At 59.2% G+C, this 24,221-nt stretch overlaps 1 protein-coding gene across 2 annotated transcripts; it reads left to right on the top strand.

Annotated features, from left to right (window-relative positions):
- The first annotated feature begins 944 nt into the window (after positions 1 to 944).
- Positions 945 to 23,910, top strand: PDE2A (phosphodiesterase 2A). Of its 2 annotated transcripts, none has more exons than XM_082277504.1 (30): positions 945 to 1,064; positions 11,931 to 12,020; positions 12,571 to 12,659; positions 13,064 to 13,173; positions 13,630 to 13,685; positions 13,767 to 13,826; positions 13,926 to 14,085; positions 14,173 to 14,225; positions 14,714 to 14,788; positions 14,899 to 14,940; positions 15,027 to 15,095; positions 15,215 to 15,345; positions 15,474 to 15,585; positions 15,670 to 15,709; positions 16,170 to 16,233; positions 16,326 to 16,404; positions 16,488 to 16,665; positions 17,486 to 17,598; positions 17,851 to 17,928; positions 18,131 to 18,253; positions 18,478 to 18,548; positions 18,940 to 19,062; positions 19,166 to 19,253; positions 19,371 to 19,418; positions 19,526 to 19,600; positions 19,758 to 19,857; positions 20,088 to 20,200; positions 20,464 to 20,502; positions 20,644 to 20,750; positions 20,960 to 23,910. In XM_082277504.1, exons 1-30 carry the CDS (start codon positions 972 to 974, stop codon positions 21,183 to 21,185), a joined length of 2,805 nt encoding a protein of 934 aa, XP_082133630.1. In that variant the 5' UTR covers positions 945 to 971; the 3' UTR covers positions 21,186 to 23,910. The 2 variants fall into 2 exon arrangements, with proteins under 2 accessions (XP_082133630.1, XP_082133631.1); XM_082277505.1 differs by lacking the exon at positions 945 to 1,064 and adding an exon at positions 1,899 to 1,942.
- The last annotated feature ends 311 nt before the right edge of the window (positions 23,911 to 24,221 follow it).

Below are 24,221 nucleotides of genomic sequence, written 5' to 3'. Positions count from 1 at the left end.
CTGGTACTTGCCTCTGGTGGGGGGGAAGGGGGGAGAAGGGGGGGAAAGGGAGGAGGTGTCACTCCTCACTGAGGGCAGTGGGGGCTTATAGGAGGGTAGGGGCGAACAGACCCTGTCAGGGGTCCCCGAGATGGGCGTCCCTCGCTATTCAAGAGGGGAATGTTGGGTAGGACCCCTTCAGTATCCTACGGGATGGGGGCAGGGAAGAGTTTCTGTACTGAGCCCTGCATCAGAATTACCCACGGGCAAGGGACGGGGTGAGATTTCGGCCCCCCCCATCAGGGAGGATGAGGGGAAGACCGTCCCAACCCAAACGTGAGGCGCAGCCTTTAAGGGGGCAGACGTCGCTTTATCTGGAGACTGCACGGGGTGGGAGAGCGGACTGGGAGGTGAGACACGCCCCAGAAGGGAGAAGGGGCAAGGGGGCAACTCCTGGCCCGATCCCCACGAGGGGAGGGTTTAACAAGGAGGGGGATTGTTGTCCCCCAGATGCCAGACCCGTGAGGGCACACCCGGTACCTGCCCCATAGGAGAGCACTGCCAGCCCCGCGCCCCAGAGCGAGGCCACCCAAACTGGGGAGCGATGCCCTGATCCTTTCCCCACATGGGCACCCCCTCCCCACCCCGGGTTCCCCCTTCACCACCCCACACTGGGACTCCCACCCCGACCCCATACCGGGGAGTGATATCCCAACTCACTTCCCACATCGAGACCACCCTCTCGACCCCTGCCCCACGCCGGGGACCCCCACCTCATATTGGAGAGTGATGTCCGACCCCCTCGCCACCCCACACTCCCCCGCCCATCCTCGCTTCTTAGAACCCCGCGGAGCCGCTGCCCCGCACAGCAGGTGCGGGGCGTGTCATGATCGGACGTATCGTGACGGGGCGTGTCGCGACGGGGGCGTGCACGCAGCCCGCGGGCGGTGCGGGGGTGCGCGGGACCGGGATGGTGCCGGGATGGTGCCGGGATGGTGCCACGGCTCCTCATCGCGCTCCTTCGCTTTTTCAGCCGCGGGTTCCTGCGGGCGGGGGACGCCGCTCCCGGCCCCGAGGCGCTACAGGTAGGGACGTCGGGACCTCCACCCCGAGGGGTCCCCCGCACCCCCCTCTCACTCGGGACCCTTCTCTTCTCAACCCGGATTTCCAGCCCCAACCGCGTCCCCTCCCATTCGGGACCCCCATCCCAGCTATATCCCGTTCCACCTGGGACCCTCAACCCACCTCCCCTCCCTCCCGGGAACTCAGGCTCGCCTCCGCTCCTACCCGGGACCCCCGACCTACGTCCGCTGCACCTGGGACACCCGATTCACGTGCCCTGCTTCTGGGGACCCCCACCCCAAGCCATCTCCTCCCACCCGGGACCCTCAACCCTCCTCCCCTCCCAAACCACGACACGCGACCCACCTCCTCTCCCACGCGGGACCCCCATTCCCACGGCCTCCCTTCCCACTCGGTCCCGGGGGTGGTGGGGGTCCCCGTGTTTATGCTGTGGGGCAGGGTTGGGAGCCGGCGCTCCCGACTCGCCGTGCTCGGCGCTGTAAGGGGTAGGGGGCGATGGGACCGGGGGTTGCTGGACTCCCCATCCCTTCCCGCACCAGGGGTGGAGGGGGCTTTCCCGAGCACGTTTGCACCCGCTTGTCTCCCCCTTTTCGGTGGGGGGCTCTGAACCTCACGGGGAGAACCCGACAGGGAAACTGAGGCACGAATGGGGCTCCCGGGGTGGCGACGACGGTGCCCCCCCACCCGAGGCTTGAGGACACGCTGGGTTTCACGTAGGAAGGAGGCAGCGGGTTGGGGGCGTGCAGATCCCGGCGGGATCCCGGGAGGAAATGGGCTGGACCGGGAGGGAGGGGGGTCGGCCCGGTCCCGGGGGGACCCCCACGCCCTCCCGCAGCCGCCCCAGGAGCCGGGCCGCGCTATGGGGACTCTCCAGGACACTGTGAGCGACCCCGGGGAAAGGGGTACCCAGGGGGTCCCGGGGGACCGGTGGCCTCGGGCTGGGGGTCCATTCTGTCCTGGGGTGTTTGGGGGTGCGGTGTGCTTGGGAGTGTCTGGGGTTCTGTTTGTCTGGGGCGGTTGGAGTTCCCCCTTCCCTGTGTCCCCTTGCCCCGCTGGCAGTGGGACCCCCAAGAGCTCGGCTGTGTATTCCATCCTGAGGCCAGACCTCGGGGTGGGGGTGCTGGGAAGGAGGGAGCCCCCAGCAGGACCCAGCTCTGAGCCCCCCACCCTCCTTGCACCAACTGCACATTTTAGGGAGATGGAAGCTGCATCCCAGTATGTGGGTGGGAAAACACTTGGTCCTTCCTGCTCCTGCGCCTTCGAGCACACCCAAATTTGGGGAGGGGACGACTTGAGGGGGGTTCTTCCCCTCTTGCGACTGTCTGTTCGCCTGGATGGATCTCTGACTGGTGTGCTGATGGTTCTGGGTGTGAGAAGCGTGGCCTTGGTCCCCCTGGGGGTACAGCTACTTGGGGGGCTTGGGGAGCTCCAGGGGGCGGCGGCTTCAAGACAGGAGCGAGGACCCGGAGATTCAAGCTGGGAAATGAAGGGAAGGAAACGCTGTCTGGGAAATTGCCGAAAGCTGCTGACGGAGAGAAAGGAGCTGAGCAGGGCCAGCGTGCCCCGGGTGGGGGGGGGGGGGGAAATGAGCCCCCCCTCCCCTTCCGGATGGGAAGGTGGTGGCTTGAGGACATCAGAACTATCATTCAGCTTGGGGCTGGGATGTGAGACTCCTCACTGCCCAATGCAGTGATATGGGGCTCCCTGTGATCCCTCTCAGTCCCAGCCCCCAGAACCCAGCTGGGCCTGACCTAGGTGCTGGCAGCTGGGCAAGCTCTGAACCCTGGACACAACCCCCCGAGGGGATCTGGGGGTGTGGGGGCAAGGGAGCCGCAACTTCCAGCCTGGGGAGTACAAAACCCACACAGATGGGGTGGTGGTGGGCAGACTGGTTTTAACCCAGTGGCACCGAGGAGGAGGAATGGATCACAGGGTGGGGCAGAGATGCATTCCTAGCTGTCCCTGGTGTGTGAGGCCACAGTGGCAGTGAGATATGACCCAGGATGTATGAGAAGTGAGTGGTGGGTATGGATCCTGTCCCTTCTCCAGCACAGGGTGAGTGAGGAACAGCTTATCCCCCACAAAATACCACTGGACCCCAGTCCCCATTGGTGTCCTGAGCGCTGACTGCATCTGGAACTCCCATCCCTGAGCCTGGGAGGGCATATAGGATATATACAGGGCTTGGGGCATTATTACCTCCCAACACCCCGTAGTGGGGTGAGACTGAGAATGTCTGTTCCTCCTCTCCCTCCCTGCCACCAGCTCCAATGCAATTACCTGCAGACTGGATCATGAATCAAACCCTAATTGATACATGTTCACAGCCTGGAGAAGCAGGAGGGGTTGGGGGCCGCCGCTGTCCCTAGGGGTTGCGAGGGGGCTGTGAGGGACTACACTCGGACACCTTTAGTGACCTGCCATGGATCAGGGAGCCTCAGCCAGCATCGTGGGGCTGCTCCTGCTTCAGTTTCCCCCCGTGTGGGACCGGCCATGTTCAGTGGGCCGAGGACCCGTTGAGGGCAGTGAGGGGACATGCGTATGCGGGCGTTTGTCCTTGTGTTTCCTCTGGCGGACACAAACATATCAGCAGGGCAATAAAGGGGAGGAAAGGGCTGTGGCGGCTTCTTTCCATTACATGCGGCAGGGCTGGCTTCCTCCCACCCTCAGCAGGGCTGGGGGGTAGAGCAAGACCCCCAAACTGGGATGGGTGGGAGGAAAACACCCCAGTGTTTCCCAGCCAGGTGGTCCCCACAGGCCATAGGTGTGGGTGTCTCAAGGAGTGACTGCTTGCGGGTGTGGAATCAGCCTGTGCTGGCACTGCAGTGCTCTGGTGCTGATTTTTGAGGGGCAGTGGGGTTTGGGATATAGGTTCCAGAGCTCTCATGCCCCATGACATCACCCAGGAAGGGACGTCTGAGGTGGAAGTGCCCTGCTGCACCCCAGGCAGGGGAGCTGGGATAGAGGTGTTCCTGCTGCACCCCAAGCAGAAGGAATTGGAGGGGGTTAGTCCTGCTGCACCCTGGGCAGTGAAAAGCTGGGATCAGGATGCTCCTGTTACAGGATGACATGGTGGCATCTTCCCTCTGACTGGGATAGGCCCCTTGGGTGACCTTGGCTTTTTGGAGTCGAGCTGTGATATTTGGCAGGGAGGTGATGGACTGGGATCCCCTGCAAGCCTGGGTCTGAAGGGTGACCCTCTGGGAGCTGAGTCCATGGATCTGGGGACTGGCCTGGGACCTTTGCAGCTAAATCCCACTGCATCCCCACCTTGGCCACTCCATGGATGTGGGGGGGAGGATGGTGGGGACCTGCCCAAGGGAGCTGTGGGGTGGAAAATGCCAGGGAGCAGAGCTAGCTCCCGGGTCTCCCTCCTCGTGGTGCAGGAGAGATCACTGCTCCTGGCCCGGCTCTGGCAGATGCAGGTTGTTCGGCACCTTTGGATGCCCTGGCCACAGCTTTGGGACCCCTGATAGACAAGGGGGGGTTGGAGGCCAGACCCCTGGCTGGGTGCTGACCCATTAAACACCAGCACTGTGATCCTTTCCTACATGTCATGGGCTTTGGGCTTTTCCTGGCTGTGCCTCAATTTCCCCATCTGAGTAGCGAGACCCCCACAATTCCTAGACCCCTTCACAGCAATTAAGAGCTGCATCCCACCACCGAACCCTCTTAGACATGGAAAATAAAAGCAGTCCCTGAATAGACAGAGTGGAACCCCCTGGGGAGTGGGGGGGGGCAGCTCTGCCAGCCTTCAGCCCCCCACACCCTGCTCCGGAGCTCTGCCCCAAATCGAATTCCTCCCCAGCTGCAGATGGCCAGGAATTCAATTTTCCCAGATCCCATCAGAGGCTGATAAATGAGGTCCCTAATCACTGTGCAGATCCCATTAGTGCCAGCCATACCAGGAGGGGATGCAGGAATGGATGTGGGAACGCTGCATCTCCCTTCCCATCCCACTGATTCCTATCTCCCCATGGAACCTAGATGTCCCCGAGACCCTCTCTGGCTCCATCCCCAGAGCTTTGACATGATGCTCCCAAGTAGAGCCAGGCACGGAGACTCCTGCATGGCTAATCCACCAGAAAACATCTAGGAAAGTCCTGGAAACCCAGCCAGGTGGCCAGTGTGGATGGGAAGGGGCCTGTGTGCCAGGGAAATTTTTGCGCCAATGCCATGTCCCAGGAATGCACATCATACCAGCTCCCTCCCAGCACTGCCAGTGTCAGCACCCAAGGCTTAGTGCCAGCTGGGTGCCAGGATGTCTCTGTCCTTTGGGGTGAAGGCACCCACATACCAGGGATTCTCCTAAACATTGAGCAGTTTCCCTGCAGCTGCTGTAGGAGGGTCCATATGTCCCCTCTCTGACATGGGTTAGAGACAAGTGACAGTGAGACGCCCAGTCCTCACCATCTTCTTTCTTAGAACAGTGAACTAATTAGTGACAAATTAGTGACAGATCATTAGGCTAGTGGCCGAGCCGGCTGTTCCAAGAAGGCCACGATGTTCTGGGGACGGAAATCCTTGAGGAGTGTGGCTGCTGTCCCGATTTGTCCTGCCCAACAAAGGGACATCAACAGGAAGCAACCTTGACTCTGGCCCTGTTCTCTTGGCCCCAGGAGGCCAGGCCAGGATGTGGGGGGACAGACAAGGAGCACCCCAAGGGCTTGTGAGCTGCCAGAGTTTGGGAAATTTGCTTGGTGCAGCAAAACATCCCACTCAGAATGTGCGGGGTCCTCAGGGAGTGGCATCTGCCTGGTTCCGGGCTGTAGAAACTCCACGTGCAAAGGGTCTGTGCAAATGCCCTGTGCAGTGTGAGCATGCCAGGCTCCAGTGAGGCTGATGTATGGGTGAGGAGGAGGAGGATGGGGTGAGGGATGCACAGAGCTCTGGGGAGACACTGGGCTCAGCATGGCTCTTTCTACCTGGACTAAACTCTAGTGCCATCCTAAGCAGATCTTGCACAACCATGTCCCTTTGCAGGTGGGAAAACTGAGGTAAGGAACCTCCACAGAAAGGGAAACTGAGGTAGGCACAGGCATACAGGGCTCCTTGCGTGCTTTTTTGGGATGGCTGATTCCACAGACTTGCATCCTCCAGCCCTTGGAAGCCTCAGCCTGGATCGCTGGGTGCCAGGGTGTCTCCATGACGGAGTCCTGCACCCCAGCCCTTGCTTCCCATCCATACGTTGCAACAGAACCCCAGGCAAACGACCATGAGGAGACAAGAAATATCCCAGAAGTGTTTCCTTCCCGTTTGCCCTCATTATCCCCCTGGAAAAGATGAGGTAATTAAGGAGCTACCGTGTTACAGGTTGTTGCTGCCTGATTAGATTAAAGCAATGTAATTTGGGACTGAGAGCGGTGCTGGGAGGAAATGGATGGATGGCTTCCCGGCTGGAGTTGGGCAGAGCTGCCAGCTCTACCCTCCATCTATCCCTCCATCCTCTGTTGCCCTGGACCTTGCTCCAGGGACACTGCTGGAGGGTTATCAGGGGTGCTGCTTTGGGGGATTAGGGATACTTCCTCTGTTTTCTCACCCCTACGGAGAGGATTCCCTGGGGAATTGTGGCTGCGGGGCAGAGGGAAGGAGCTGGGAGCAGTGTGAGGGGCAACAAGGACAGGGTGACGGGGTGTCAGTGTCACTCAGCCCATGGCAGAGCTGAAGGGTATCAGGGATCTCCTGCGGGGGTGGGAACAGGGGTGCTGCCTCTATTTCCCCAGCTCTAGGGAGAGGATTCCCTGCGAAATGGTGGCTTTGGGCCTGGGGGAAGGAGCAGTGCCAGGGACAGGGACAGGGTGACAGGGCTTTAGCAGTGTCACTCTGCCCATAGTACAGCTGGTGACAGCAAAGCTGTAACCTGCTGCCTTCAGGAGTCACTTCCCTGCTCTGTAACTCAGTTTCCCCCCTCACACCCCAGTGTCAGAAGCTGGTGATCTCCTGCCTGGCCCTGCCTGGTCCTGCCTGGCCCTGCCCGCTTGTTGTCAGCCCTGCGTTGCCAACACACCGCCAGAGCTTGGCTATATTTAACCACCACGGCCGGAGCATGAGGCCGAGCTGCCGGGGGGAGCAGCCCCCCAGGAGGGGAGTGGGGCTGGGGGGGGCTCGGCTTTGCCGGAGGTGGGAGAGGAGGATGAATCACGGCTCAGGGATATTTTGGGATATTTTTAACGCTGCCAGATTGCTCGGCAAATGCTTGGGCAGGGCGGTGCGGGCGCAGGCTGGGTGTTTGCTGGCAGCTGTGGCTCAGCTTGGGGGGCCTAGGGGGATCAGCTGCTCCCCGTGGTGCTGTCACCCTGCAGCCATGCATTGGAGAGGTGACAAAGGCAGGGACATCTGTCCCCATGCACTTGGAAACAACTCTGGGTGCGATGGGTGGGGGCAAAAGGGGGTCCGGGAGCAGCATCTTCCACCTTGAAGGGGAGGCCAGAGGGGAGAAAGTTACCCCATCACCTCCCCTGGAAAGGGGAAAGGGCTAGGAAAAGGCAGAGCTGGGGCATGGGAGAGGGGGTGGGTGTCTCTGCCTGCAGGGTTGGGGCAGGCAGGGAACCCTTGGACAGTGACACATACCCAGGCACCCCTGTGGGTGGGACACAGGGAGTGGTGAGGGGCTGTGAGGTAGGCTGCCTCCCAGGAATCCAAATGGGATTTTGCTTTTCGCCCGTCAGATGTAACAAGATCCAGAGGCTAGTGGCTAAAAATGCATCCTATCTGAAGAGTCCACAGTGGGAGGGAGCCCTAAGCCCCCAGCCCTGGCTCTCAGCCTTGCAATGAGGTGACCACATGGTCACCCTCCTCATCCAGGGCTCTGCTCCGTAGGGAATTCCCTGGGGAGCAGCTCCTCTGTCCTTGAAGTCTGTAAACCCCCTGTGAGAGATATAGGGGCTGGTGAGATGGGCTGCAGGGGGGTCCTTTGCTCTGCTCCAGACCCCTCCTTGATGTGTTCTGCACTCCCAAGCATCCCAATCCCTTTGCAACCTGAGCCTGGAAAATCCATTGGGAAGGATCTGCATGGGATTTGGGTACTGGGATGTGCTGCCCACAGGCACCGAGACCTGCGCACTCAGCATCTCAAATGCTCTAATTTGATTTGGGGCCCACAACTGGGGGTGAAGTTGTCCAGACGGAGCGATGTCCAGCTCCATCCTAAAGGTGATTGCTCAGGCAGGGGCTAATAGACTAATCCACTGCCGAAATTAATTGGGCTCATTTTCCTTGCATTCCCAGATGGATAAAGTCCCATTGGAGGGCAAGAGCCGAGTGAGCTCTGAGGGCTCACTGCATCATGGATGCCTCAAGCTCAAGGGGTCACCTCTGGCAGATCATTTACTTGGAATTTTTACAGCAAAGCTGGGATGGAAGCTCGGCAGGGAGATGATTCATTTCCTCGAGGTTCCTTGGGGAGGGTTGTGGCAGGAGTCTGCCACAGAAGCCTGGGCTGCTGCCAGCATCCCTCTGCAGAATCAGCACCCATGGGTGCTCTGGCAGCACCGGCAAGATCCATCTGGGGCCTCCCCAGCCCAGCATCCCCTTGCAAGGCAGGGTGACGGTCCTGCAGCCCTGCTCAGCGCTCCTCCGGGAGCAGGATGCTCCCAGGCACCAGGTATTGCTGCCTGGCTCTCTGTGCCTGTTTTCCCATGGTTAAAGAGGAATCCAGTGGGTGGCAGGTCCTGATTTTGAGCTCTGCCTAATGCAAACTCTACTTGCCAAGTGCCTAGGTGTGTCCCCACCCAGAGAGAGACCCCAAGTTCCAGGTACCCTCAACAGGGCTGAGCATCCCAGTGGGTGCTTCACTGCACTGGATCCAGCCTCTGCCTTCTGCCAGGGCCTCCTCCTCACCCTTGGGGGGCCTCCATTCATCTCCCAGGAGCAAGGCCAGGAGAAGGGGTGCAAGCTCAGAGACCTGAGACCCTGTGAGGTCAGTGTCCTCCCCCTCCAGGCCCCCACCCTCCACATGGCAGGTGTAAAATGAACCTTTCTGGAGAGGAAGCTGGCCAGGATGGGATTTCTCTATTTCATAAACATCCAGAGAACTGAGGGTGCCAAGGGGGACAAACCAAGCTTCCACAGCTGGTGAGGGGGAGGCAGGGGACAGATGTGGCTGATCCTCTTGAAAAAAGTCATGTTTTCACTGCTGGTCAATTTCCTCTGGTAGAAAAAGCTGCTTTTACATCCCAGCAGGATCTGTGGAAGCCTGGGATGGGGGCTGGGGAGCCTGTGCTGGGGGTCCTCACCACCACATGTCTGGGGACAGGATGCTGCTGCAGCTATCCAAAGGAGAAATGAGGGGAAAAAATAGCAGGGAAAAATAAAAGGGCCATTTTCCATGAGGGAGAGAGCAGGCAGTACTCTGGAGGCTGGCCTGTGGCAGGATTTGGCTTTGCTAGAGTGGGGGGGTCCATGTTGGAGCAGAGACAAATCCTTACTCTGAGAAGATGAATGGCGTCATTAATCTTCCACCAGCTTCAGTGGGAATATTGTGGCAGATACGGCTCTGGTGTTGCACTGCACCGTGGGGTGCTGGCCAGCATTGAGGTCCCATGAGTCACCCTGTCAGCTCAGGAGTCTGGCAGGGTGAGACCAGTATCCCTGTCCTCTCAGGCCAGAGAAAAGGTGACAACAGTCCCCGGGTGGGAGTCCCACAGGGCCATGTGTGCGCACCATGGGGACAGGACAGGGACAGGGTGCTGTTCACCTGCTCTGCAGGAGCAGCATCCTCAGCTCCTGGGGCTGTCAGTGATGCCATGCTGTATCCCCTGCCCACACCCTGTCCTTGGATCTGTCCCCAAAGCCTTCTCTCCATGCCCATCTCCAGGCAGCATTTCCCTCCAGAGCTGCTGGGTGTGCAGCACCTGGGATGAGGGTGTTGGACTTTGCTCCAGGAGCTGGGAATTGCAATCCCTCAGTGTTTCCTCCTGTTTCAGCGAAGTTAATTAACCCGCTGTGCCCACTTGGGAAGTGTTACCATAGCTCTGCCCTCCATGGAAGCTGGGATGCAGAGCAGGTGGCTGATTGTTTCATCTCTCCGCTGGTGCTGGGGATGCATGTGCCAATGCAGCCTCATCCAAACACCCCAACATCTGCGGAGTAGAGATGGATCTGGAGGAGCCCCCACCCAAACTGAGGTAGTGCCTGGATGGTGTGGATTGCTGGGAGTAGGACACTGGTGACTCCACAGAAAAGGGAAAGGCTGTTTATGGCAATAACTGGGATATAGCTATGGTGGTGGCTCTGGCTGTGCTGGCTCTGGGCCCTGGCTGTGTCCCAGCAGAGCCCCTAGAGTGGGTCTGCAGCATCCCCAGGGCTGAGGGACAGAGGGTGACAGGGAGTGAGGGTGTTGGGGTAAACCTCTGCTCTGGGCTGGAGGATCTGGACTGTGTGTGGGACGAGTGAGACAAATGGAATTAGTGGGATGAGCAAGTGGGCTATGCAGCATGGGTGGGACAAGTGGAAGGAGTGGGACAAGCCATTGAATGGGATGAGCCATTGAGTGGGATGAGTGGGCTGAGCTGGATGAATGGAACAAGCAAGGTGAGTGGGATGAGTGGGATGTGCAGGATGAGTGGGACAAGCAGCTGAGTGGAATGAGCCATCAAATGGGATGAGTTGGATGAACTGGATTAATATAGTGAATAGGCTGAGTGGGATGAGCAGGATGAGTGGGAGAAGCAGTTTAGTGGGATGAGCGGGACAAGTGGAATGAGTGTGATGTCCTTCCCAGCCCACCCTCACTCTCCCTACCTTCTTCCTAGGCTGCAAACCATCCTGCCAGCTTCTGCTGCTGTGTCCTTGTCTTGGGAATGTCTTCTTTTAGCTCCTGCAGATTTCCCCTCACTGTGTCAGGGATGGAGCCGTATTCCCAGCCCTATTAAAGCCTCCACCCATGTCCAGCTGCCACCTGACTGTCCCCACACCAAGAATGCCACTGGCATTTGATGCCCCAAGCAGACCCAAGTGACCCGTTCAGGCTCTGCCCCATCTTCCCCTACCCCAGGGGGGCCACTGTGGAGGATCTGGTGGGACAGAGGGATGGCAGGACAGCCACCTGGCTGAGGCCTGGCTGTATTCTACAGTGCATGTGTCTCCAGTGTGAGTAAGTGACTGGAGATGCGGCCCTGTTGGAATAACATTCAGTGCCGATGTCTTCAGCTGGAAGCACCCTCACCGCCAGCCACACTCCCAGTGCCACTTGGATCTGGCCCCATGGCTGAGTATGCTCCCTGGGTGGGTAGGTGGCATGGCCCTGCATGGGGCTGCTGTCCTGGATGGGGTCTTGGGGTGCATGACAGCCCCCAGGTCTGGTTATCAGGAATGGAGCCTGGAGCCACCTGGCAAAGCTGGGACCAGAAGAAGAGCAAATCCCAACGCCATTATGCAGTGTCTGATTCGGAGCATCTACTATTTCTGTCATAACATCATCCTTATCCCACTCTCCCAGACAAGGGCTGGAGGCAGGAGCAGAGCTGGGAGAGTTGCACCACAGAGCCCACTGTGCCCCCGGATTTTCCATGTGTCCATCCCAACACCTCTGTCCCACCATGGGGCTGTAATCCTCAGATAAGCTTTTATCCATCTCCTTGCCTCATTTCTCTTCCCACTGGTGCTTTATGGCATGAGGGCAGTGTGGCACAGTGCCAAAGCCTCCTCTCCCTTTCTGGGGGCCTTCCACCTCCCCACATGATGGATGCTGACCAAAACAGGAGGGTTTGGCCCCAAAAAAGGCACCAGGCAGTCTGGAGGCCACTGCAAGGGGTCTGGTGGCAGGAGGACCTGTGCTGTGGCAGGGGTAAGGGAGAGTGGTGCCACAGTGCCCCTCCACATGGTATTGGCCCCCAGAGACCTCCTGTTCTGCTCTTCTCACTCTGCAGGATGCTCTGCTGAGCCTGGGTGCTGCGCTTGATGCCACCACCCTGCGTGATGCCCTCCGCCATGCCCTTGTCACCCTGCTGCCTGCTGTGGTAGGTGGGGGTGCATCTGCATCCCCCAGGGGGCTGGGAGGAATGGGGAGCAGAACATCCTCCTGGGCGGGTGGGAGTTGTGGGGTTGCTGAGACCCCCTGGGTTGGGGGGAACTGGAGGGGTGGATTCTCTGCTGGTTGATGCTGGGGTTCTGTCTGGGGTGGGGTCTCCTTATCCCCAACCCACTGCAGAATTCTCCCCCTATATGGGCCACCTGTCACCACCAGGGTGCTGTGGTGGCCCTGGTGCTCATGGTGGCCCCAGGGTGCTGGTGGCCCTGGGGGTGCTGGTGGCCCTGATCCTGGTGACCCTGGTGCTGGTGGTGGCTGGACATTGTGCCAGTGCCATTCCATGGGGCCCCTGGCCATGGCTGGGTGTGAGTGGCGCACACTTGTGTAGGTGAGCGTGCACATCTGTGCGTGACTCTGTGTGTGCGCAGGGGTGTATTTGTGAATGTGTGCATGTGCAAATGTGGGTGTGCAGGTGTTTATGCACATGTGTGGCTGTGCACGCATGTCTGCACACACGCATGTGCTGCCCCCTCCTCCAGGAGCACGTCTATATCTACCTGCTGGATGGGGACACACGGCTGCTCTGCGATGACCCCCCCCATGAGCTGCCGTCCAACGGGAAGCTCAGGTGAGCTTGGCCACCTCCCCAGCCCTGGGCGTGGGCACATGCGTGTGGCTTGGCTGGTGTGCGTGAACAGACATGTACATGGAAGGCAGGAGGCTTCCCATCCCTCTCCACATCTCCATCCTCATTCCATGTCCATCCATGTGCCAGTCCCCTTTCCCTTCCCATCCTCATCTTCATCCTGGATGTGCACACAATGTGCACAGGGGCTGTGTGTATGTACAGGGACACACATGTGAATAGGGGCTCTGCCTGTGCAGGGACACAAGTATGCACATGTGCTGCACAGTCCTTGAGCCTGTCCTCATCCCGTGGGTGTCTCCGCCGAGGGGGCTGCCCCTTCCTGGGGGTTTTCCTTCCCAGGTGCCCTCCCCAACGGATGCTCAAAAGTATCCCTGTCCCCACAGGGATGCTGTGCAGAAGCAGAAGCGGCTGGAATGTGGGGGGCTGCTCCCTGCTGAGCTCCCTGGCCAGCACCTGGGACCCCTGGCAGCGCCCCTGGCCCCTGGCACACAAGGTGGGAGCTGTGGGAAGGGTGGTCTTGGGGGACTTATATGGGGGTATGGGCATAGGGCTGGGTGGTAGGTAGGTGGAGGGATAGAGGTGGGAATGGAGGTGTGAGAAGATGGATGAGTGGAAGGATGGATGGATGGATGGATGGATGGTTCATGGGTGGTCAGAGGCAGTGGCTGAGACAACAGCATGTAGGTGAGTGATGGATGCACATACAGGTGGGTGGAAGCAGGATGGAGGCATGAGGGACAGGTGGGCACTGGGACTGAGGGTTGTTCTCAGGAACAAGTAAGCATGGAGGTGGGCAGGTGGATAATGGATGGATGGGAAGATGGATAGATGGCTGGGTGGGTGGGTCATGACACGTCAGGACATAATAGACATGCACCCCAAGAGCTGAGTTCCACAGCTCCGGGCTGCCCCTGGGGCCCACCTGGGACTGACACTCTCTCGCTTGCAGTGCTCATCATCCCGCTGGTGGACAAGAACAGTGGGGCCGTGGTATGCGTCATCCTGGTGAGTGCAGGAACATGGGCAAGGCTCTGGGGCCAGGGAGAGGGCCTGGACTTGGGGGTCCTAACATCACTCCTGCTCCAGGTACACTGTGGCCAGCTGAGCGACTCTGACGAGCAGAGCCTGCGTGCATTAGAGAGACATGTGAGTGAGTCCTTCTGAACTGTGGGACCTGCCACCTGGGGACCTACCACCCTTTCCCCAAGCCCTGCTGTTCCTTGTCCCTTCTGCTCCATCTTGCAGGCCCTGGTGGCATTCCGACGCCTGCAAGCCCTGCAGAAGTTGCAGCCTTGGCCCCAGGTCAGCCTCTCCACCAGCTCCTCCCAGACCTCCCTGGCCAAGCCCGAGAAGGCACCTGACAGCAGCTATAGTGACCTGGACTGCAAGATCCTACAGCTCTGTGGTGAGTGGAGGGACACTGGGAAGGGTGGGGGGTGTGGACAGGGTGAAACCATGCTCAGCCCCTCACAGCACTGCCACCCTTGTACAGGTGAGCTGTATGACCTGGATGCCGCCTCGCTGCAGCTCAAGGTCATCAACTATGTGAGTAGTTGCTCCACCAGCCCCCTGCCCCCATCTGCCCCCAGCCCCAGGACACACCAGAGAGCCCCATTTTATTTCAAAACAAGAAAATCCCCCAAAACTGAGTAAAGCCTCAAGCATCGGCTGTGCAGTCATCTGTAGTGACCAGAGTGAGCAGCCTTGTAACAACCATCAATAGTCTCCAGAGTTAACCCTCACCCTCACCACAAAAACTCTGTGAGAGAATGTACAGGTTTCTCTCCTGCTCTCTATCATTCTGTACCTCAGTACGACCCTCAGTAGTGTCCAGAGTGAACAGCCTTGCCCTTGCCATCAGTAGCCTCCAGACTGAACCTGCTCGGTCACAGGAAGGAGGTTCTGGGGAGGGGCGCCTGGTTCCCTGTGGCATGTGTGGGTGCCCTGGACACAGGGAAGCAGAGGAGGGGCTGGATCCTACCTGGGGAGTGCTTGGGGCAGGCTGTGGTGCTGACCATCCCCTTACTCCTCAGCTGAAGCAGGAAACTCAGTCTCTGTGCTGCTGCCTCCTGCTCGTCTCTGAGGACAACCACCAGCTCTTCTGCCAGGTAGGTGCCACCAGGCTAGTCCCCCAAGCCTGACCCCCACAGAGGATTACATGACACCCCCTGACATGGCGTCATCCTCATGGGCACCCCCTTCTCCCCATCTCTTCCAGGTGGTGGGGGACCGTGTCCTGGATGAGGAAATCAGCTTTTCCGTGAGCAGGGGGGAATGGCGAGGGGTTGGGATGTCAGGGGGGTGGGCAATGGGTGCCACACGCTAACATGTCCCCTCTCCCCACAGCTCACCTTTGGGCGCCTGGGGCAGGTGGTGGAGGATAAGAAGCCCATCACCTTGAAGGACATCAGTGAGGTGGGTACCAGCTGTGTCCCTCCCACAACTGGGGACATGGGTGTCACCCCAATGTCCCATGGGGCTTCCTGGGGAGGCCAGGCGTGCTGGTTCCAGCCCCATCTCACCTCTCCCTGCAGGAGGAGCACAAGCAGCTGAGCAGCATGTTGGGCTGCGAGGTCACCTCCATGCTCTGTGTCCCTGTCATTAGCCGGGCCACCTCCCAGGTGGTGGCACTGGCCTGCGCCTTCAACAAACTGAGTGGGGAGAGGTGAGCAGCATTTTGGCTGGGACTCTCTGTGGGGCTGCACTTCCTCACTTTTGGGGTGCTGGAGCATTGTCGCTGTGGAGAAAGGGGGGGACCAATAGGGACAGAGAACTGAGGTGTGCCCCCGCCAGCTACACAGACACGGATGAGCACAAGATCCAGCACTGCTTCTGCTACACCTCCACGGTGCTCACTAGCACCCTGGCCTTCCAGAAGGAGCAGAAGCTCAAGTGTGAGTGCCAGGTGAGCATGTGTAGGGCTGTGTCACATGCATGTGTGTGCCCCATCTTGCACCAGTCACTGATGACATCCTCTCTGTCCCCTCAGGCCCTGCTGCAGGTGGCCAAGAACCTCTTCACGCACTTGGGTAGGTGCATGGGAGAGCACCCATGGTGAGGGAGTGGAATGGGGAATGGATGACCAACCCCTGCCCCAGCCCCAGAGGGTGGTGGCACTGGGGTCTCTGTCCCCAGCCAGGGAGAACCTTGTCCCTTTGTTGGGGAATGGTCACAGAAGGGTGATATGAGCTGGCACAGAACCTGGCACACACTGATGCTGCATGGCTGCATGCAGGCATGCATGTGGCATGACCACAGAGCTCTTAGAAACGTGTGTGCACACGTGCAGCTGCGTGTGTGCACTGCTGAACGCACGTATGTGCTGCTCACACGTGCACATGCCCCACACAGCCCCCATCCCTCTGTGCCACCCAGACCTCCTGCCAGGGCCCTGAGCTAAAGCTCCCCCCCTTTCGTTGCATGAGTGGGGGATGAGGGAGCAGTGCTGCCCGGCTGGGGGTCCCTGACCCTTCACTGCTTCCCCTGCAGATGATGTCTCCGTTCTGCTGCAGGAGATCATTACGGAGGCCCGGAACCTCAGCAATGCTGAGATGTGAGTGGTGGTGGTGGGGCACACAGGTGAGGGGGCACGGGGGGGACACTGAGCTGGCCTGTGGGTGTGAATGGCAGTGGTGTGTCTTGCAGATGCTCTGTGTTCCTGCTGGACCGGCTCAGCCATGAGCTGGTGGCCAAGGTGTTCGATGGTGGAGTGGTGGATGACGAGGTGAGCACAGGATGGAGTTGGGGGGCCTGGGGTTGTGTCCCTCCCCCCAGGCCTTGCTGGTGATCTTCTTCCCCTGCCCGCAGAGCTATGAGATCCGCATTCCGGCAGACCAGGGCATTGCCGGGCACGTGGCCACCACCGGCAAGATCCTGAACATCAAGGATGCCTACTCACACCCGCTCTTCTACCGTGGGGTGGATGACAGCACCGGCTTCCGCACCCGCAACATCCTTTGCTTCCCCATCAAGAATGAGAGCCAGGGTGAGGGGGTGAGGGAGGCACACTGGGAAGAGGGGGGCACAGGTCTGGCCCAGGAGGTGCCTCAGTCAGCATGTGGTGGTTTGGTCACTCATCATGTGGACATGACACTGTCCCCAGCATGCAGTCACAGGCACAGCATCATCCCTCACCCGTGGGCACGAATCCTGTTCAAGGAGCACAGTCCTGGCTCAGTCTGTGGGCACAACACTGTCCCCAGCATGTGAACACCATTCTGTCCCCAGCCCGCAGGCACTGTTCTGTCCCCAGCCCATGGGCACCATTCTGTCCCCAGCCTGTAGGCAGAACACTGCTGCAGCACATGGGAATGACCCTGACCCAATCCCATGGTCACAGTCCTGTCCCCAGCATCAGGGCACCATTCTGTCCCATGAATGTGGGCATGGTCCTGTCCTAGCCCTTGGGCTCAGTGCTGTCTCCTGGCACAAGGGCACAGTTCCTGGGTGTGATCATATCCCCCCGCAGACACTCAGCACTGTCTCCCAGCCCATGGCCATGATTCTGTCCCAGCCCATGCGCACATGGGCATGATCATGTACCCTGCATCTGGGCATGATCCTGTCTGCCAACACCTGAGCACAATACTGTCCCTGGGCATGAGCCTGTCCCAGCCCCTGGGCACAACACTGCCCCCAGAATGTGGCTGTCATCCTGTCCCCAGCCCACAGGAACAGCACTGTCCCTGCTACTTGGGCACAACCCTGCCCTAAGCCCATGGACACTGTGCTGTCCTCAGCACACAGACATGACCCTGTACCCAAAACAAGGGCCTGATACCCCTGCTGTCCCTCTTCTGCTCCAGAGGTCATTGGGGTGGCGGAGCTGGTCAACAAGATCAATGGCCCTTGGTTCAGCAAGTTTGACGAGGACCTGGCCACTGCCTTCTCCATCTACTGCGGCATCAGCATCGCCCATGTATGTGCTGGGGGATCCTCTACTTGGAGGGGGTCACACACAAGGTGGGGTCCCAACTCTGCCACAGCACAGAGGAATGGGGATGGGGGGATGTGTGTGTGGGGTCCCCATTCCTTGGGGACAAGTGGTGGCCATAGGATGGGAAGGGAATTCATGGGCATAAGAATGTGCTGTGGTGCCAGGGTGAGCTTGGGGCTGCTGGAGAGTGTCTGCCCACCCCCAGCACTTCCATAACCTGATCCTGCCCCACAGTCCCTGCTGTACAAGAAGGTGAATGAGGCACAGTACCGAAGCCACCTGGCCAACGAGATGATGATGTACCACATGAAGGTGAGGTAGCGTGAGGACAGGGATGGGGACAGGGGTGGGACCCTCACTGCCAGCATGGTGCACCCACACTTTACCCTGAGGTGGTTGCACAGTTGGGTGGTGGTGATACCCCAGGGCTCTTTGCTCTCACTGTGGTTCATGTGGCCTTTGGAACACCTGGGGACCTGGTCACAGTGTGGGCCACTGGCTACGGCTCCTGCAGGTGTCAGATGATGAGTACACCAAACTGCTGAGTGAGGGCATCCAGCCCGTGTCCACCATTGACCCCAACTTTGCCAGCTTCACCTACACGCCACGCTCGCTGCCCGAGGATGACACCTCTATGGTGAGGACCATGGGGACAACTGTCAACAGCAGTGGGCAACTGCCACCATCCCCTGCCTGGCCTTGGTCAGGTCATATACCCCAGTGCTGGGGTGCTGGGGTGTTGGGGTGAAGGGATGTGGCTGCACCCCTGAGCATCGTCCTGCTGGGCAGGGGCAGGGGTGTCTCGCGGAGAAACTTACTGGGCATTGTCACTCCCTGCCACCCACTCTGTCCCCTCTGCAGGCCATCCTGAGCATGCTGCAGGACATGAATTTCATCAACAACTACAAGATGGACCGTCAGACGCTCACTAGGTGAGTTCCCATCCCTGTCCACTATCCCTGTCCCCATCTTTATCTCCATCCCCTTCCACATCACTATCCACCTTCCCCATTTCCTTCTTCTTCCCCATTTCCTTCTTCTTCCCCATCCCCTCCGTCTCCTTCCCTGTCCCCATCCACATCCTCATCACTATCCACCTTCTCTGTCCCCTGTCCATATCCTCATCCCTGTCTCTATCCTCATCCCCATCCAGATGACTGTCCACCTTCCGTGTCCCCATCCCTCTCCCCTAGCTCATTCCCAACCCTTCCCCATCCCACCCTCATCTTCATCTCCATCCCCGTGGCTGCCTGGTGGACACCTGGCCAGGTGGAGGTCCCTGTGGGGTGAGACCTCCCTGCATGGCTTTGCCCCTCTGTCCAGGTTCTGCCTGATGGTGAAGAAGGGGTACCGTGACCCTCCCTACCACAACTGGATGCACGCCTTCTCTGTCTCCCACTTCTGCTACCTGCTCTACAAGAACCTGGAGCTCGTTAACTACCTGGAGTAAGGCCAGGCACTATCCCTGTCCCTGTTCTCCATCCTCTGTCCTGGCTGGGGTGCTCCCTGCTCTCCTGCCTGCCTCAGTTTCCCTCCTCCCCCTCCGCAGAGACATCGAGATCTTTGCCCTCTTCATCTCCTGCATGTGCCACGACCTGGACCACAGAGGCACCAATAACTCCTTTCAGGTGGCCTCGGTGAGCCGAGCCCAGAGCTGGGATGGGCAAGGGGGAAGGGGGGGTATGGGGACAGGGACAGAGCTGTGGGGGTCTTCACCCCCACAGCTCCATCATTCCGGCTTCTCTACCTTGCAGAAATCGGTCCTGGCTGCACTCTACAGTTCAGAGGGCTCTGTCATGGAGGTAAGATCCCCCAGATCTCTCACTGCCCATCTCTCCTGGGTTCTGGCTGCATGGCAGCATCCCTGCCTGCTCCCTGCCTGCTTTCATGGTCCTGGCTTCTCCCACAGAGGCATCACTTTGCCCAAGCCATTGCTATCCTCAACAGCCAAGGCTGCAACATCTTTGACCACTTCTCCCGAAAGGTGAGCCCCCCACCTTTAACACCCCTCTCAGGCTACCCCCTGCCCATGCTGAGCCCCTGCATTCTTCCCAGACCCCCTGCTCCCCATCCCTGGATCCTAGGGGATGTGGGAGCTGGCAGGGGCACAGAGCTGGTCATGGCAGCTGACTTGCCCACAGGACTACCAGCGCATGCTGGACTTGATGAGGGACATCATCTTGGCCACTGACCTGGCCCACCACCTCCGCATCTTCAAGGATCTCCAGAAGATGGCAGAAGGTGAAGCTCCTGGGATGGAGATGGGGATTGGGATTTGAGGGGTGGTAGGAACTCATCCCACCAAGGCTGGGAGGTGGCACAGGTGGTTCCAATGTTGGGGGTGATAAGGGCTGGGACATGACACAGCAGGTCCTGGCTGTCCCCAGAGTCCTCATGTGTGGCATGATGGGGGCTATGGAGCTCTGTCCTGAGCTCCCCATCCCAACCTCTGCCCCACACTCTGCCCACAGTGGGATATGACCCCAAGAACAAACAGCACCGCAGCCTGCTGCTCTGTCTGCTCATGACCTCCTGTGACCTCTCTGACCAGACCAAGGGCTGGAAGACCACCAGGAAGATTGCAGTGAGTGCCACACCATGGAGCTAAACCCCCTGAATGCCATCTCACAACCTGCCCAGGCTACCTGCATGTCCCCAGGCACTAGGGACACACCAGATCCTCATGGAGGAGGTCCCTCCATGCAGGACCCTGGACCATGCAGCAGTCCCTCCATGCCAGGACCATGTCCCTGCTTGACTCAGAGCCATAGGGAGGGGTCTGGAGGGCAGGAGGGAGGGGGGGTCATCCCAGGCTGCACTGCCCTTGCTGATGCCTGTCTCTTGCAGGAGCTGATCTACAAAGAATTCTTCTCCCAGGGTGACCTGGTAGGTACCAGCTGGCAGGGTTGGGCTTGGCCAATGCTCAAGGCACCAATGGAATGGGGGGCATGGGCAGTGAGCAGAGAGGTCTTGCCTGGGAATGGGAGGAAGTGCTACTGGCAGTGACCCCCCTCACCATCCATACAGGAGAAAGCCATGGGGAACAGCCCGCTGGAGATGATGGACCGGGAGAAAGCCTACATCCCTGAGCTGCAGATCAGCTTCATGGAGCACATTGCCATGCCCATCTACAAGTGAGCCCCAGTGCTGGTGCTGGGGTGGGGAGGACCCCCTGCCACCCCCACCTCTGTTAGGGTGGGATGGGGGTGCTGTGTGTGGGGGGGTCTTGCAGGTGTTGGGAGGATTCCAAGCAGTGGGGATGGGGTTGCACTCAACTAAGGGGGTTGCACTGAAGTAAGGGTGTGCAGCCCTGTGCTGATGGAGTGCATCCCCCACTCCCCAGATTGCTGCAGGACCTCTTCCCCAAGGCGGCGGAGCTCTACGAGCGGGTGGCCAGCAACCGGGAGCAGTGGACCAAGGTCTCCCACAAATTCACCATCCGGGGGTTGCCCAGTAACAACTCCCTGGACTTTCTGGATGAGGAATATGACCCACAGGCCCCTGACCCCCAGCTCAATGGCTGCCTGGAACCTGAGGCAGGGCAGCCCCCTGAGGCTGAGGCCGAGTGACGGAGGCGATGGGGGGGGCCACAGCCATGGCTGGGCCGGGAGCATCCCCAAGCCTCATCCCCCAGCCAATGGGAGGAGGTTTGGGGGAATATCAGTGACTCTGGACTACCACGGCAAGGGCTGTGTGCTGCCAGCACCCACCACCAGTCCTTCCCCACCACTGGGTGACTGTCTCCGCCCTCCGGGGCAGGTGTTCAGGTGTCCTGTCCACCCAGTGGGACACTGCCTTCGTGGCTGGGAGCACCAAGGGACATAGTGGGGCTGGGGGATGGATGTGCTTTAAGCTGCCTTAAGACTGCAGGTCCTGTCCCCATGGGGTGACAATAGGAATGATGTCCTTGGTGGAAGCACCCCTAGAGGGGTCGGTCACCATGACATGGGTGTGCGTGGGTGGGCAGGACAGAGGGGGATGGTGTGGGCAGTGGATGGCGAGGGTCAGTGGGAGAACTGGGGGGTGGCTGTAGAGCATATGGGGGGTGTTGCCATGGGCCATGGATCGGGTCCATGGAAGAAGGTTGGCTCCAGCTGGAGGAGGGAAGAGACACCAGAGTGGGATGGCCATGGCCTGCATCCCCTGCTAGGTTCCACATTAGAGAACCAGCTCCAGCCTCTTCCCAGCAGCTGCTGAGCATCTGTTGGCTAAAAGCCCCACCTCCCTAGGACCCCTGGACCCACTCACCCATGGAAGGGCTCATATCTCTCACACAGCCCAGTCTCATGCAACCACACAACCACGACCCCTGCAAGGGCTACACATGCCAAGGCTGTGGGGTCCTGCTGGTGGTTTGCATGCACAGGGGAGGCTGTGCTCCAGAGGGGGTCCATCTGGTCCCATTTGTGTCCTTGCTGTGTCCTCACTATGTAGGTGTTCCTCTGACGTGTCCACCTGGGAGCCTCCTCACTGCAAACAGCTTCCCTGGTGACCGTGTTGTGAACATTCCTAGCTCACAGTGGCTTCACAACTCCTGCCACACCAACTTCTGTGCATGGATCCTGCCAACATTTTGGGATCCCTCTGGTCCTGCAGACCACCATGCATGGACCCTGCCATTTTCCCGTGGTCCCTCCGGTCCTACTTGGCACCATGCATGGATGCTGTTGGTCTACCATGGTTGATCTGGTCATGCATGGATCCTGGTGGTCTTCCACCACTCCCTTCTTGTCCTGACTGCCACGCATGCACCCCACCATCTCCTGTGGTTTTTCTGGTCATGCAGACCACCATGCATGGACCCCGATGCTCTCCTCTGGTTCCTCCTGTCCTACAGACCACTGTGCATGGACCCTGCTGGCCTTCCTGTGGTCTCTCCAGTCCCACAACCCAACCCATATGGACCCCCTCAGTCCCAGGGGCTCCACCAGCCTCCAGGGTCCGACCACCTGTGTGTAACCCAGGGCTCTGTCACCCCAACCAAAGCCACTTGAAACACCCATGAGCAGGGGAACTGCGGTGAGCAGCTCACCCTGCTGGGGCAGAGCTGAAGAGGGAGCTGGGGCTGAGGGTGGATGCTCAGCCTTGAGGGATTAGGGTGCACTGAGCCCCCAGGCTGCATCATCCAGCTTATGGGAGCTGAATGAGTCCACCACCACAGCAGGAAAAGGCGATGGGAGCAGCATGGGAAAATTCTGGCACTGCTGGCATTGGTGTTGGTCACATTGGGATCAAGAGTGGACATGGGGCCATTTGCTGCCCCATCCCCACTCCTCTGCAGTATCCCATGGCACTATCCCAAATGGTGCCACAGCAGGTCCCTCCTGGATTTGGGCTACACAGTGGCTGCTTCACTCCTTGGCTAGTCTGTTAGCATGACTTGCCTATGTTCTTAGGATACCTGGAGCATGTCTCAGCAGGAGCAATGGGAGACCCCAATGCTGAGCTGCTCCACGTGGATGAAGTGACCTGAATTCCTTCTGCCTTACCTACTCGGAGATGCCTTTAGTGAGATGCTTTGCCTGAACCCTGGTGGGACCCACCTGGTGACCGAGTCTGTCTGCTGGCCCATGGCTTTTCCTCCAAGACCCCCTTAAGCCTTTTTCCCCCTCCCCACACTGCCATAGGGGGTAGGGATGGTCCCAGAAGGCAGCAAACCCCCAAGCTGCAAGAGGACAGCAGCTCCATCCCTGTTGTGATGCTGGCACAGCGCTGGCACCAACATGCCAGTAGGTACAACTGTTCAAAGAGAGTCCCTGCATCCCAGGGATGCCTGACAATGCAGGGATCTCTCCATCTGATAGATGCGGGGGTGTCCTGCACTTGGGTTCTGCATCCTGGGTACTACACCATGATGGGGGCACACAGGGATGCCCATTTCCCAGCCGTATCCCACTTTTCCAGCCCCTGCTGCTGGTGTGTGTAGGTAGTCAATGCTTTCCTAGCTCCTGCCCCTGTATATACCCCTCTGGATACTGGGGAGTGCAGCTGGCACCCAGCCCAGCTCACCCACAAGTGTGCACAGGCGTGTGTGGGTGTCCAAACCTCCTCCAGCTTTTCTGTCCTTCTGTCTTGCGGCACTGGTTGTTCTGGACTCCAATGGAGCCTGAGGAGGAGATGACTTCTCTTTCTTCCTTTCCTCCTCCAGCTTTTCTTATTCTCCTTCTCCTCTTCCTCCTCCTTCTCCTCTTCCTCTTCCTCCTCCTTCCCCTACTGTTTCTCCTCCTCCTCCTTTATTATTATTTCTCTTTTTTTGGTGGGTTTTGGTTTTCCTAAATAAATTTCATATGTCAACCTCCCTGTGACAGGTTGGTGGGTGGCCTTGTTGGGGACTGGGGAGATCCAATTAAGACTTAGGAACCCACAAATCACCCTCGGGGAGGGGGGGGGGGTGGAATCCAGCTTGGGCTGTGTAGCTGTGACCCCTCAGGAAGTTCCAGCCTCTCCCTGGATGTTCCACTCCCATGGAATGCTCCAATGCCCCAGGATTCACTGATCCCCTCTGAGTGCTCCAGCTCCTCCAGCTGCTCTGGTCCCCTCCCTGTGCCCTGTTCCATCCTGAAGTGGTCCAGAATCCCAGGATGCTCCAATACCCTGGGATGCTC

Source organism: Coloeus monedula (genome assembly GCF_965178545.1).
Source record: "Coloeus monedula genome assembly, chromosome: 3".
NCBI classification, from domain to species: domain Eukaryota; kingdom Metazoa; phylum Chordata; class Aves; order Passeriformes; family Corvidae; genus Coloeus; species Coloeus monedula.
This window is presented reverse-complemented; position numbering and strand designations above follow the sequence as displayed.